The sequence below is a fragment of the Xiphophorus hellerii genome, chromosome 4, assembly GCF_003331165.1.
Source record: "Xiphophorus hellerii strain 12219 chromosome 4, Xiphophorus_hellerii-4.1, whole genome shotgun sequence".
In the NCBI taxonomy this organism is placed as follows: domain Eukaryota; kingdom Metazoa; phylum Chordata; class Actinopteri; order Cyprinodontiformes; family Poeciliidae; genus Xiphophorus; species Xiphophorus hellerii.
Window position 1 is genome coordinate 29,624,452 of NC_045675.1, and position 14,952 is coordinate 29,639,403.

Here is a 14,952-nt window from a genome sequence, read left to right on the forward strand (position 1 = left end):
ATTTTCTACATTTTTCTCAGTCACTGCTCCTCCCAGTAGAGACCAGGCCAATGTATTCGTTTTTCCTAAACTTTCATGTGTTTTATTGTATTTGTTATTGGAAAATGTGAAGCTTTTTACACCTTTAGAGAGCTACTTGTAATTGTGGGAAGGAAAAGAAACACAGAAATGCATATGATCTGTAATAAAAACAGTTTTACCTCAGCGGTTTGTAGAAGAGCTTCCTTCTCATTCATGTTGTCTTCATAGGCCAGCAGCAAAGGGCATAGATACTTCATGTCAACCTAAAAAGATATGGATGGTGAAAATAAATATGCTAAATATCCCGTTTACTTATGTCACATATTTTTAAAAAAACGCTTAATGTCCTCCTTGCCTCAATAACAGGAACAAAAACTTAAACCTAGCAGAATCACAAAGAGGTTTTTTCTTTACTAACCAGCCATGGAGGGGGAGAACCTGTGCTCGGTATGCCTTTGATTTTGGAGCTCTAGATGAAATTCAGCCAAAGACAAAACAAAAAAGTTAGTTATTATTTTTCCTTACAGCTGTCACTAAAATTTATGATTGGATATACAAAACTCTGCAACAACAAAATGGTGAAATAGTCTTAGATGGAACCTTTTTAACTAGAAAGGTTCACGTTGAGCTCACTAAAAGAATTCATGGTCCATATCAAAGAAGATGTTTATGCAATAAAAACAAAATAAGTCGGTGGGATTTGCTAACTGCAACTGGTAATACGCTGCAAAAGCAATGTTTTGCTTTCTGTTTCTTTCAGTTTAAACACTTAAAGAACATGTTCAGAAAGACAAGGAATACAGTACTGCGTTTCACTGGTCTAACACGACAGGCTTCCCAGCCAAACAATACATTATATATTCTATTCCACATATTATTTAACTGCAAAGCTCTGTTTTGATTAAAATTGTGCTTTATGCTTTTGTCATAAAGTTCTCCCTCTGTCCTTATCCTATTTCTTTCTTTATTTATTTATTCTTTTGTAATGTACTGAAGATGTACAAAAATATGTATTGAACATCTTTTCCACTGTCACTAATGAGTCACTCACAAAGACATGCTGGTACAGAGGAAGCAAACAGTCAGAGATGAGCACAAGAAAACTCCTGATGTAAAAAAAAAAAAAAAAAAAAAAAAAAACCCAACATGCGCTGGTCATGATTAAAAGCACAGGTCTGCTTTCATCCGCCGGTTAAACGACACGGCGGCGCGGAGAGAAAGGAACGAAGAGCCGCAGACAGTTTACTGAAGGAAATCACTTGGAAGAAGGGACAAGAAAACCTCCTATCACTCAGCAGGGCTGCGGATCAAAAGGAAGACACTGGATGTCTATCAGAAAAGCTTAATTAGAAAGGCGGCACAACGAAATGGTGAAATAAACACAAGATATGATTAAATCATATGAGATTACAAAACCAATATTTCCAGAAACGTACTGAAGTGAAACGTGTCGTATCACAGGCATGGTTATTTTACAGAGAGCATGTTTCATTAGAGCTACAGCTGGGTGATTTTGATTGTACTCCTTAGTTTGATTAGCTCTTGTTCTCAGCACATTGCTCACGTTGGTTGAGTTTCTCATACCTCTTGTTTGGACAGCGGTCTGAAGCGAGCTTGGTAGCGGCTCAGCTCCACGTTCAGACGGTGGACGGTCAGTTTCAGGGCGTCGTTTTCGTCCACCAGCTCCTGCGCGTGTTGTCTCAGGCTCTGTAGCTCTGCCTGGCTGCCTGCTAGCACAGCATAGCAAGGTATTCAATATTATCGGTTCTCAGAATGATACGACGGCATATTGGGGCCAAAGTAGCTAGGGAAAGAACAGAGGAGCAGATTTCCACCAACAAAAACTCAGGAAATTTTAGATTAATCTCAGAAATTAATCTAAAAATTAATTTTAGATTAAGGAAACAAAGTTTCCTTAAGTTGAAACTTTGTGAGAAAAACCCAAATCTGAGAAATTTCTTTAAAAAAGAAAAACATTTTTTAGAAAAAACTTTGAAATTCTATGAAAATGTTCTACTTTTCAAGTTGACAAGGTCAACTTGACCTGTTGTTTTTCTTTTTTACCAGAAAATTACTTTTTTAATCTACTATGTCTCTAATAATCCATCATAAGGTCTCATTGATTCATTTATAAATTACAGCAAAACAAGTGGAAGGATTCTTGGAAGACATTTCCTCAATACTGATTATATTTTCCAGGTGATTTTTCTGTTTTGGGGTTCTAAACCTAGAACTAGAACTTCTGTGTATTGAACATTTATATTTTTTAACTTTAGAGTTCTTGTTGTTGTTGTTTTTTTATTACTAAATGCTGCAATCATTTACTTCACTAAACTTTCAGACTTATTTTCCTTTGACATTTCCTTCGTTTTACCTGCAGCGGATCTGAGGTTTGAGGAAGCGTGGCTCTGACTGATCTCCCGCTCCAGGCGATCCAGCCTCTTTTCCAGCTGCTTGTCTTCGTGTATCGTCTTGGTCTTCCTCTGTTTCCGCAGCTCACTGTATCCTCGGCTGGTTTCTGGAGACGAGTGGACGTTCTGTTTTGGCATTTTAGCACCACCAGGCCTGTTAGTGGTTGGGATGGGTGGCAGAGCTGAAATGCAATAAGGACAGTTCTAAATCTCTAAAATAAATGCAGAACCTTTCTTTTTATATAGTAATTTACCAGTTATCTTTCTGCTGAATGAACTAAGAAATGCATAAGAAAGCAGAGTACAAAACAAGAAAAGTTTCGGTTTGCCTGACTTTGTGGTAGATTGCCCTCTAGTGGATTAAGAACGTAACACATGGTTGTTGGCCAAAAACAACTGTAGTGCCTTGCAAAAGTCTTTCCACATTTTGTCACAAATTTTACTGTTCTATTTTTTCTGTAGTTTTGGATTGTATGTGACAGCTCAACAAAAAACATCAGAACAATTTTAAATACTGGCAAAATACATTTAGTTGTAGCTAACAACAGTTTATCTTACTTGATGTGAAACAGACAGTTCTTCCTACTCATTTAGACAAATGAGTGTGAAACATCTATTACCTACTGAAAGCTCAGTTTAAGGCAGAACAACAGAGGAACAAGAAAACAACGAGAGATCTCTGTTTGGAAATTCAATGATTGTTTGGTGGGTAAATGAAGATAAATAAATAAAAATAAGAGACACAGAAGGTGATAGGAAACACATACATCGCACGTCTTCCTTGGGGTTTTCAGAGCTCTTTCTGAGAGTTTCTCTCCTTCTGGCTTCTGGAGACTGGCCACTTGATTCTTCGGTGAGGTCTGGAAGTTATAAAGAAATGAGTGTAACGGTAGGAAAAGTACCCGTATGTGAGAGTGTTGCATTTGAGATCATGTATGGATCACTTTAACAACGTGCACAGTAGAATATTGTAGGTCCTCATCATCTAATGCCTGGACACAGCTCAAGTAATAGCGAATATAATTTAGTTCTAATGACACCCATTTAGTAATTTAAAATTAGTCAAGTAAGTATTAGGAACATTTTAAATGAGTTTTGCCTCAAAACTATGAACTCCCACTATTTTCTGTCACCTACAGCGTGCGTTTTGTTACATTTTGCTGTGCTTTTAATGAAACTCACATAAAGGTCAAGGATGTTTGCTTTAAAATATCCAAAGCTGGGCGTGCCGTGGTGGCGTAGCGGTTAGCGCGACCCGTATTTGGGGCCTTGAGTCCTCGACACGGCCGTCGCAGGTTCGACTCCCGGACCCGACGACATTTGCCGCATGTCTTTCCCCGTTTCCTGTCAGCCCACTATCATATAAGGGACACTAGAGCCCACAAAAAGACCCCCTGGAGGGGTAAAAAAATATATATATATCCAAAGCTCAGATATCAACAGGGTCTGCCAGAAGATTCCTGACTGGTGCAACTCCAGTCGTTCTTCTTCGTGCTTTCTCATGCTGGTGATAAACGTTTCCATCACTTCTGTGCTACAATCAATTTATTCTGAAGCAGTTCTACTGAGTCTATGTAGGCTACTATAATCCATCCATTTGTAGAGTAAAGTCGGTACCTGGAGATGGCACTCTTCTACCCGACATGTGAGTGGCCAGAGACAGAACGGCCTGGAAGAGAGACAAGTGAAACAGGAAGTCAGTCAGACAGCGAGAGAGACAAATCTTTTTCTGTATGAACATATCAGAGCATACAGACTCTATAGCTCTACCAAAAACATATTCTGATGTTGTATAACACAGCAAATGTGTGCTTCCTTACCTCTGGCTCTAGAGGCAGGTTATGAACTGTTTCTGACACTCTAAGATCCTCTCGTCTGTCCAGAGTTTGATACACATGCTCGTCCGCATCACCCTGGTTACCAGCTCTGTCTTTGTCGTCTTCCAGCTCTCCCTCGGAGTGGTCAGGGGAAGACAGGTGTGGCCGGCTTGCCGAATCCTCCGACCATCTGTCTCTGTTGAAGGTAAGGTGATTCGAAGACTGAAAATGACTGAAAACTGGTCTCGCTTTTTATGAATTCACTTTAATTCTAGGTGGAAAAGGCACAATTTGGACTTTGATGCAAGTCTAGGAAGGAACGCCTTGTGGCTCACTAAGTTTTATAGCCACAAAGGGATACTTTTCTGAAGACTGGACAGCGTGCGACTGTAGAGAAGAATTCACCTTGAGTAAAGCACACTGCTGCCGTTTGGCTCAGAAAGGAAGGTTTCTGAACGATCTGTCTCAGAGAAAGACCTTGGCCGAGCGGGCGGGATGACCCACGTCTGTCCCGTCAAAGAGGAAGACAGGATAGCTGCAGCCAACGCCGACCTGTGGATGTGAACACAAACGTTGCGTAGCAAAAAGGCACAAACAATAAATACTGCTTGTGAAATTTGGCTCACTGAAGTCAGAAAATATCATTTTATGACTTGCTGTAAAAGATAAGTTAGTGCCTCGGTTCAGCCCAATAAATAAGTTACAGGCACCCCATATTCTTACAACCACACTCTTGGTAAAGATGTTTTAAAAGCTATATATCCTCCATTCTCTTCTGCTCATCCTGCAATGTTCTAATGGGGTTTTCATCTGCAAGCTGATTACTGAAGTACCATACATTCAGGTTCTCAAAGCCAGTAAAATATTTGGTGACACTCGCTGTTTCAGCGAAATGCATGAAACGTGAAATTTCATCCAATTGGCCATGAAAGTCATTAAAAAACTACAACTAGGTTGCAGGGTTTCCCCCTGTGCCTTATTTTTACAACCCAAAGCAGGAATCCACTAACCCTGTTTACTTGTTTGTTTGTTTTTATTATTTAACATAAGGCACATCTCTATTGTAGCAGTTGTAATTAAGACAAGAGTAGACAATAAATGAAACAATAAATTCATTTAAATAAGATAATCTTTTTTAACTGAACTTTTCTTTTGCTGAATAAATCATTTTATTTTACTTCAGCTTAATTTTTCTTTTTTCTTGTGGCTTTTTGCACAACTTTACCAGAGGGCCAACAATTGTGGAATCTCCCTTAAAGTTGAGTATTGATGACAATAGCAGTCAGTCCACAACATTTCAGTAATGGCCGTACAAATGTAAAAGAAGAAAAGAGAGAAGGAAAAAAAAAGGCTTCTGGGAAAATAGTGTAAAATGTGAAAAGATGTTGGGAGGTTGAAGGTGACAAAGCCAGTGTGTGAGGTACCTATGTCTCTCAGGTGAGGGGTCTGGGCTTTGTGGGGGAGGAGTACGAGGCACGGCGGCTTTAGGAGCGATGGAGGCGGCAGGGATCAAACCATGAGCTATGTGCTTCTACACAACACAACACATCAACAGGGGAGAGGTTACAGGGTCAGCCTGTAACTCTGTTTTTGTACAGAGGCTCAAGACTCGGATAATGTTGTTATTTTATTGCAACAATGAAACTGGATGGGGGTTAGAGGAAGCTGTTGTATGAGGAATGTAGATGAAAAACACCAATGGCAACAGTGCTTTGTATTTGTTAGGTTAACGCTTTCAGTGACGTTTTCAGGGATAAACCAACACAAATTAGCGCATCACTGTGAAGTTTTGTCAGCCAGGCAGACATTCCTACAGAGAAAGGTGGTTGCACAAAGTACTGACTGTGGGGGTTGAATACAAAAGCAAGCCAAACGTTTAGATTTGTATTTGTCAAAAAAAAAAATTTTCAAAACCTTACACTTACTGCTTAATTTGTGCTGCTGTTATTTAAAACCCCATAACATACACCGCAATTAGTGTTTGAACAGCAAAACCAATTTCAGACAGATGAATAATTTTGCGTGGCGCTGTAAATACTCACGCGACTTGCTTTAGCTGTTAAGTGCGCCATAATTCCGACAGTCAATATTAAACCAAGAATGTTTTAATATTGGATGGACATTATTAAATGTCAGCTCGACACAATAAGATACGCTAAGTAACCCTAATTATACTATGCTAAAGCTAACACAACATGGCATATTAACCGAGTTAAACATTGGAAAGTGTTAATAATTTTTTTTTTTAAAACTTACAAACTCCTTGTCTTTCTCCCGTCTGAAGTTGAATTTCATCATTATGAAAATGATTCACCTTTAGCTCTTTAACTTGACGGACAAAAAGCTTTTCTTTTACGCAAAGACTTCCCAAGCTAATCGCCAAACTGCCTTAAAAACACCCAACCGCTATCCTGTTCTTGTAATATGATTGAATTAGTTCGCTGTTCTTAAAAAAACAGTCTACGACAACCAAGCTAACTAAATTAAAAGGAGATACTGATTTACCAGCCGCCGTATCTAGACGCTTAACTATGGGAAACCACGTCTTTGCAAAAGATGCGGTGATTGGTTTCCCTGCTCAAATACAGCCAATCAGACACCGTTTTAAATTCCCTAGCAACGATGTTTCCAGCAACTAACAGTCCGTCCACCAGGGGGCGTGTGTGTCCCATTAAATAAAATTTAAAAAAGCATGAGATCGGTTGATACCTAGACAGTGCGTTAAAGAAAGAAGCAAGGAAACAAAGGAGGAAAGAAAACATTACTTTAGGTTTTATACTTGATAACAATAATTTTTCATTTGTATTTTATATATAAGCTGGCTATAATCAACACATAATTACTTAGTTTGGAAAATCCAGTTTATCCAAGTACCCCTTAGTCCTACAACCTACACCAAGTTGAGACCTCCATTGCATAGACTTGTTTGAGACAGTAATTAAAACCTTCGTTACATTACATTTGGATTACAGTAAATGGTAATCCAAATGTAGAAACGACAGAAAAGAAAACGTGATCATAATAGATCTGATTTGGACTCCCCACTATGGCTTTCAGTCTGTTTTAACATTCAGTATAAAAAACTGCATTATATTAGTTAATATTTCTTAAATATAGATACTAACAGAACTATTTCCACTGGCAGAGTTTTTTTCCACTTGAAATAAGAAAAACATATTTTTATAAGTGAAAGAATTTGCCAGTGGAACTAGTACTTTTTAAATTAATACTCAAGAATTATTGACTTAAACAAGCTTACATATCTTGCTGAAAAGTTACTTTTGAATTACTTTTGCCTTATTTCCATTGTACAAAAAATATAGACTATAAACTAGACAAAAATTCCTGACAAGATTTTGTGTTTTGCAGCGGACTGAAAACACTTGGTTGTTGTGTTACAGTCTTGGATGAACATAGCTATTATCCTTTGTCTATGTTTTCTTTTAATGACTCATCCCTCTTTGCACAGTCAGCTCTAGAACAGTCCCAAAAACAGCCAACTACAACATACGTATATATTGTTGTTAGGAAGATTTGGTGACTCTAACATGCCACTCTTTATTTCACTTATCTAACACCAATCCTTGGAATTAAGCTACCAACCTGCTGACTGTTCACGGAGGCAAATTGAATCTGGAGCCTCAACCAAACTAGTGGTTGGTGATTTAAAGGGAGTAGGACTCTATGTCACATCATATTTAAACCCCAGGGAAACGTATTCAAAAGTATTTACATTTCTAGAAACCTGTCAACTCAACTTAATAGGGCAGTGTTATGTGTTTTCCAGACACATAGTGCCATTTTATAGCACAACCAAGTAACTATGTTAACTTCAGTCGGTAAAAAAAAAAAAAAGACTTTCTAATTTAATGCCCATCTCTTTAATAAACTCCTGCTCTTTCTGAAACTTTCAGGAAGTAATCACAACATTGCTGTGGTGACACAGGGGTAAAGCACAACCCAGGTATGGAGGCCTTAGTGTTTCGATGCAGCCGTCAGACTCAAATCCCGACCTGATGACCTCCGCTGCATGTCCTCTCCCTCTCTCATTACCCACCTCCCTGTCTAACCACTCTCAAATAAAGACCACTAGAGCCAATAAAAACTTTAAAAGTGTATAAGTTTCTTTTCCTCTTTGTATAAATGTAGTTAAAGATGGGCTCTTTCTAAAAAAAAACAAAAAACTGTCTTATTACACTGCTGCAGTAAAAGACTTGAGATTCTTAACCATTACCACTAAATGTTGGCATCACTTTATTTTTCCATATGCAACCGACTTACATACTAATTAGACTATTTTTAAGCTTCGATTTAGATTTTGATTACATTTTCTATACTGACATAATGGGAAAAGTTCAACAAGAAACAAACTTTCACTTAACAAAAAAAAAATCCCATTTAAGTTTAGAGCACACATTACACAATCAATTGTTAAGGCCATAAAAAGCTCAAATGAGTCAAATGTAATCACGGGTTTCCTTCAGTCTGTGGAATGATGGATTAAGATGTCATGTGGTACCAGCCTGACTTAAAAAAAAAAAAAAAAAAAAAAAAAAATTGTTGAAAATGTTTTAAGAGGTGTGTGTGTAGGTCAAACCTCATTCCAGACATTTCCCACCTGCTCCGCTTTGTTGGGTCCAGACACACAAAGCCTGACAAATACTTCAGAAAATTCACCTTACCCCACTTTTGTTTATTCTGTTTTATTCGAGTGAACACACATGACAAAGACCTAACAATGTAGCACAAAGTGCAGAACATGGAGCGACCAGAAAGCATTTCAAGAAAAGGAGACCGAACCCTCTGCATACACACTAAGGCACTCAGCATCACCAGGCACTGCAGCGTTAACGCACACACAAAAAAAGGCTAACATGCATACATACTACTTCATCATTTAACATACATGGCACCTTAAAACAGTGTTAGGTAAACGCAGACAGTACCGAAAATTACATAGGTTTATGAAAACATTTACAAATATACATTAGAAAAACAAAACAAAACAAAAAAAAGGTAGAAGTAGACAATTTTTCCAAGGCTAATAAAATACATTCCTCCAAAAGACAGAAATCCTCCAAGTAACAATTTAGAACTTGAACTAAACTTAAAAGGTAAATATATATATTTATTTTTGTGGTTTTGAACAACATAAATAATTTGATTATCAAACGAATATAAGAATCTACTTTGTAGATAAAGAGATACAGTCCAACACTGAGGAGTGTCAGTAAAAAATGCGAGTTGTTAGCGTTAACGTTAAGGCGCGTGGCTGCGGGCTTTGATCCGAGCCACTCTCGTTTGTCAGAGTGTGCGTCGCAAACATAATCAGTGTAACCACATCCTTCCCTTCTATTAACATAGATTCGACTACGTACAGATTCACATTAATGAAGACGCACGGCTCCGGCTTCCTACGAAAATATAAGATCGGTAAATGATTCGTCGCGGGCGTGGAGGCATGTGGGGAGATAAAACACAAAGGTCTCTTTATTTACACAGCGTCCCAGACATGGCACGAAGTTCAAACACCATCTTTAAAGGCTGTTTCTCAAAATACAAAAAAAAAAAAAAAAAGAAGACAGTAACACAAAACTAAAGGTATGATTTAGCAGCTTATCGGATATTGCATTCTAAAAACATAAAATAAAGAAAAAAATAATAAATCTCCCTAGGCTTAAAAAAAAAAAAAGAACTTCACAGCACTTTTAGTTTTCCCTCACTGATCAGCTGTGTGACGTTTTTTTTGTAACAATGTCCTTCATGTATGCAGGAATGCTGTGGACTTCTTAGACCACATTCTAATCACTGCCTTGCAAAAGCAGTAGACGCTGGCATGGGTGCACTCACAAATTTTAGAGGTTTTTGTGTGGGTGTGTGTGTGTCTTAAGATGAATGGTAACTGGAGTCATACTGTGCTGTACACGCGCTGGCACGGAATAAAATGGTTTCCCATTATCTCTGACGCTCTTAAGACGGGCAGCCTGTGTGCTGTTTTTGGCACGTTTGTTGTTTTTGGTGCTGAAACACCAAAATGAGTGACGACTACTCCGTACGAAAGCGCACCCGGCGCGGGTACAGCAGAGCACCTCCGGCAGCTGTCTCAGTGGCAGTTGTTGTTGTAAGTGCTGGAGGTGGGGAACGTGGGGATGGGTTTGTTCCAGGAGAGCGCCCCCGAGTGGTCGTCCGTGGGCAGGCTCAAGGTGCTGGCGCTCTTCATCTTGTTCTTCAGGCCCCAGCTGAGGAACGACGACTTCTTCATGACCTTGCGGTTCTTGGGGGGCTTGTCTTCGTCGTTGTGGGCCAGGCAAATCATGGAGTAGGTCTTGGGCAGGTTTCCGCTGAAGGTGGCGCTCTTGGTAGGCTGTGTAGACACAGGAAGTGTTTTTGATTAGCTACGTCCTGCTTTTGTTGCCAGTCTGAAATATGTAAGTGTGCTGCAGTAATGGTGTCATACTAAAGTTGTCTAATAAACTCCAACCAAGCATAATTTCCTTCAACCTTACATTTATGTGTAGTTTGTCCAGCTGATAAAAAAAGATGCATTCACTTTTTTGGTATTCACATGAACATTTTAAGAGTATCAATAGATTTGCAACATAGTGGAAATATTTAATTCTAACATATGTCTGACAAGAGCCTCCTTAATTCATTTTTTTTTTCCAGGAATTCGTCAGACATACCATTGGAGGGCTGTTGTCGATCACGCTGACCACCTGGATTTCAATCCCCTCCTCATCCAAGTCTTTCAGAAGTCGCATCATGTCGCTGACAGCCATCCATTTGGTGTCTTTGTCACCCACGGCAACAATGTAGTCGCCCTCCTTCAGTCCATCGGTCTTAAAAAGACATGGACGAGACAAGAGTCAAACACTGGATTTTAAAGACGACAACATATTCACAGAGAATGCCTTTAAGGACTTCCGTCTTGTTTCATCCCCTAAGACAGCTAAAATCAACAGACAGGTAAGAGTGTGTGTAAGAGTGTGTCTTTTTCTGAGTGGGTCCACACCCACAGGCAGGAGTTGAACCGTTTCTGTCTAATTGCTTGATTTACATTCGCATGAGCTGGTCGATAACTCTTCAAAATCAGCTGCCTGAGTAAAAAAAAAAAAAAGCCTTCTGAATGCTTTATTAAAGAGTTGCTAAGAGTTTGGCCTGGTAAAGCTTATGCCTTACAACTAATCTGTTTCTCTGGATGTCCTGCGCAGCTTATTAAGGAATGCTTTTTGTTAGCACATCTTAATGAGCTGTCAGGCTGCAGAGGATTGCAGGGCGTAAATACTCCCCGTTTCTTAATTTAATTAAGTGGCCAGAGTGTCAGGAGGGAGGAGGGGAGCGCCTTCCAACATTTTTAGACGCAAATCCCGTTGAGCTTACGGAGCCAGATTTCATTTGAATCAAATGCCCACAAAACCGGTAGGAGTGTTTGGAATTAGTCCATATTTCCTGTCCGAAAAAAGCCGACTCAAACTGAGCTGGTCGCTTAATTATCGTGCAAAGAGTTAGAACTAGAGGACCCTTCACACTTCATAACCTTTAAGCCTAAGAATTGTCAAAGTACAAAATGCAAATAAATTAGAACAGGTCCTTCCAATGGTTTGTTAAAGTAGGTCATATTACAGCAGACTTATTTGACATGAAAACAGTAAATTCTCTGCCATATACAACAGATGACTCAGCATATGCAACCTCCCCCTCTGTAAAGGCTGTAAATGGAAAACTGACTGCTAGGCAAAAAAAAAAAAAGCCCTAATGGAAATATGTCAAAGGAGTGAGCGCTCTTACTTTCCTCAAAGCTCTGTGAAAATAAATAGGTCTGCAGGACAGATTTCTCTCCTTTAAAACAGTCAAGATTATTAAACAACTAGAAAGCTGGTTTTAAGAAAAGGAGTAGCTCAAAACTGAGGGGTTGGAACAACAAAATTTATATTTAGGAGAGTATTTCCAGGAAATTAAATCAATCGTTTTACTTTAATTTGTACTTTTTATGATTCAGCATGAAAACCTCAGCTGATAACAGTAAGGAAATTATTGCATCTCTCTCAAAACACGTCACCTGCATTGTCTATAAATGACAAATAGCTTTAGCAATAACACCACTTTTCTCAATATGTGAGACAAGTGAAGGAGTAAGTTTTGACAGTAGCTGCGTTTCCATTACATATGTGCGCAAACCTTTGTCGAGATTCTGCTAATGTCAAAAAAAACAACACAATTTCGCACCTGCAGTGTTTCCATTAGGTAAAAAACGCAATTAAAATCATATGCGAGTAAGTCTGTTCATGCAATAAATCACACAAAAAACATGTCTTGCTATGATCCTCCAAACACTTCCTGTTGTCTTGATCATGTGACTCGTGTGATGCAAGAAAAGTGTTTCCTTTGCAATTTTGTGAAATAAACTAATTTTGATTTGACAAAAGAAAAAGAAAACACCTCATCCTAGCAGCAAAACATTTTATTGAAATTTAAAGAGATTCTTTTTTTAATTGCCGTGTTTCCATAAACAAATTTATTTTCAAAATATGAATTTGAGCAATTATATGGTCAATGGAAATGGAACTGGTGTTATTTGACTATCAGCATGGCTGTATCCAGGCAAAACAACATGCAGTGACAAAGCTAACCTATGATACGTTTTTGAGTTTGAGTACACAAATAAAGTAATCATTTAGGTCAAAACTGATTCCAACATCTACTTAAATGCCACGAGAATTTGACATTTTGAATAAAACTTCTAGGCATAAGTGGTCAATCACTACTGTGGTGCATTACAGCTAGACTCACTTCCACTCAAAGCACTTTTAAATCCCTGGGTAGCATGCCGGTTTGTTAGGTATCCAAGCTAGCCCTCTAAGACAAGTTCTCTTCTGACTTCCTCCTCCTGTCTGGATAAATTTATATGTACATCTTCACCTTATAAACTTACATTTGAGTTTCTGACCGAGTTCTTTACTTTTGTCTTGGGTCTGCAGTGCCTTTGCGTTCCAAATCTAACATAATTAGTCGTGTGCAGCCAGATGTAAAGAATGCAGTTTAACTTACGGCGGCGCGGCACAGAGGGTCCAGTGAGACCACCTGAACTGGTGCCTCTCCTTTCAGTGTGAAACCCAGGTCTCTGTCCTCTGCACAAACTCGGATTTTCCTCGGGGCCGTCCACTTCTGCTTGGCCGAGAAGACCGCCAGAGGGCCCTGAGTGGACACAAGGTGGAAATGCTTAGGTTAATTAGATTTTTTTTTTTTTTCAATTTAAAAGGTCCTGTTGGGTTTTGTAATGGGGTAAAACTGAAATTCCAGGTTCTTGTGTCTTCACTGACACATGACCTGTCGAGACACGGCGGTCAGGGGCAAATTCCTGTGTAGTTCTGTCAAGATTCTTGTACGCCAAGTTACACAGAGAGCAATCATATACATTCTCTCTTCAGTAACCACGAGCATCTGTGTTATCAGGTTTCTGTGTAACAAAGTCAGACATATGAATTTTATCAACATGCTTTCAGAAAGTGAAACATTTTCAAAGTACTTTGCTTTTTTACTTGCGTAGGGCTGCAGCTACTGATTATTTTAGTACAAGAATAATCAGATTTCAAAATTCAACCACTTGTCATTTTTATGCAACATTAGAAATACATTAAAACATGAAAAACAAATGTTTCAATTTCCTTTTTCCGGATAAGAAAATAAACATTTTATTGCCTAAAATGCAACAACATAGCATTCCTTAAGTAAGTCTGAACCAGGTGAAGCTAAAGCTACACCATTTGAGGAGTCTTGGCTAAAACATATGTAAAAACAAAAAGGTGTTTTTATCTTAAATACAAAACATACATATTTTTTGTATAGTTTTGGCTTAATACTCTGAATATCTTGGGGGTTTTTTCACCAAATGACTTTTTTTGAGTTTGTATACTCCAGTTAATGCTTAATCAACTAACTTACTTGATGATTATTTCAATAATCGATTAATTGCGATTAATCCAATTGTTTCAGCTTTTTCAGTCATTCCGAATGTATTAATAAGCATAAATGAGAATAAAAAAATTATAAAAAGATCCTCCTTACAATGTCACGTCTCAGAAAAGTTTACAAGATCCCAAGGTTTACTTTCTGTTACACTTGTGACTTTATTGTTTCATAGATGAAGATCGGGTTTGGCCGTCATAAATGTAACTGTTTTTGTAAAACCGTTTAACACCAGGGAACGAAGAAGTTCACACACTTATAGGAACAATAAATTTGATTACAAGAAAAGATTCTTTTAACTCCAAAGTTATTATTTATTGTTCTAAATCCAGCAATCCTCTTTATCTTTCTAAGGATGACAATCCTGGGCTTAAACTGCTAGTAAATAGGTGGCTTGGATTTTATGACAGGAACAACAGAAGTCCTTCTGTTCTGAGGCTTTACCACCTGCTGACTGAAACTGATGCCTGCATTTTATCAGCATAGCTGTAAACTGGGTTTAACCAAAGAGACGTAGCCCATACCATCACTATTACATAGTAAATAGTGACATTCCTTCATGCATTTAGCATGAGATCCAAAAGGAATCAGAAACTGAATGTTTAGACGTGAGGAGTTTAGGAATCACTGTGGAGAGTAAATGGAATAAGAGAACTGTTCCACATTTTCTCACATTACAACCACAAACGTCAATCTATTCCAATGAATGTGAAGTAATAGACTAACAATAGTTGCAC

The 14,952-nt window shown here is 38.4% G+C and overlaps 2 protein-coding genes across 5 annotated transcripts in view; both read right to left on the minus strand.

Moving 5' to 3' along the window:
- cep89 (centrosomal protein 89) overlaps positions 1-6,783 on the minus strand; it is a 42,903-nt gene extending 36,120 nt beyond the window's left edge. For 2 of the 3 annotated variants that reach the window (XM_032561085.1, XM_032561087.1), the window contains exons 1-10: positions 6,506-6,783; positions 5,674-5,780; positions 4,655-4,801; positions 4,253-4,445; positions 4,050-4,101; positions 3,200-3,292; positions 2,396-2,614; positions 1,606-1,751; positions 440-490; positions 201-284 (exon numbers count right to left, since the gene is read on the minus strand). In XM_032561085.1, the coding sequence (XP_032416976.1) occupies positions 201-284; positions 440-490; positions 1,606-1,751; positions 2,396-2,614; positions 3,200-3,292; positions 4,050-4,101; positions 4,253-4,445; positions 4,655-4,801; positions 5,674-5,780; positions 6,506-6,547 (1,134 nt within the window). In that variant the 5' untranslated portion in view covers positions 6,548-6,783. The remainder of the gene's footprint in view (positions 1-200; positions 285-439; positions 491-1,605; positions 1,752-2,395; positions 2,615-3,199; positions 3,293-4,049; positions 4,102-4,252; positions 4,446-4,654; positions 4,802-5,673; positions 5,781-6,505) is intronic. The other variant, XM_032561086.1, reaches the window with a different exon arrangement.
- A 2,138-nt stretch (positions 6,784-8,921) lies between these two features.
- Positions 8,922-14,952, minus strand: part of rhpn2 (rhophilin, Rho GTPase binding protein 2) — a 32,631-nt gene continuing 26,600 nt past the window's right edge. For both annotated transcript variants that reach the window (XM_032561053.1, XM_032561052.1), the window contains exons 13-15: positions 13,298-13,444; positions 10,933-11,088; positions 8,922-10,613 (exon numbers count right to left, since the gene is read on the minus strand). In XM_032561053.1, coding sequence (XP_032416944.1) covers positions 10,353-10,613; positions 10,933-11,088; positions 13,298-13,444 — 564 coding nt within the window. In that variant the 3' untranslated portion in view covers positions 8,922-10,352. The remainder of the gene's footprint in view (positions 10,614-10,932; positions 11,089-13,297; positions 13,445-14,952) is intronic.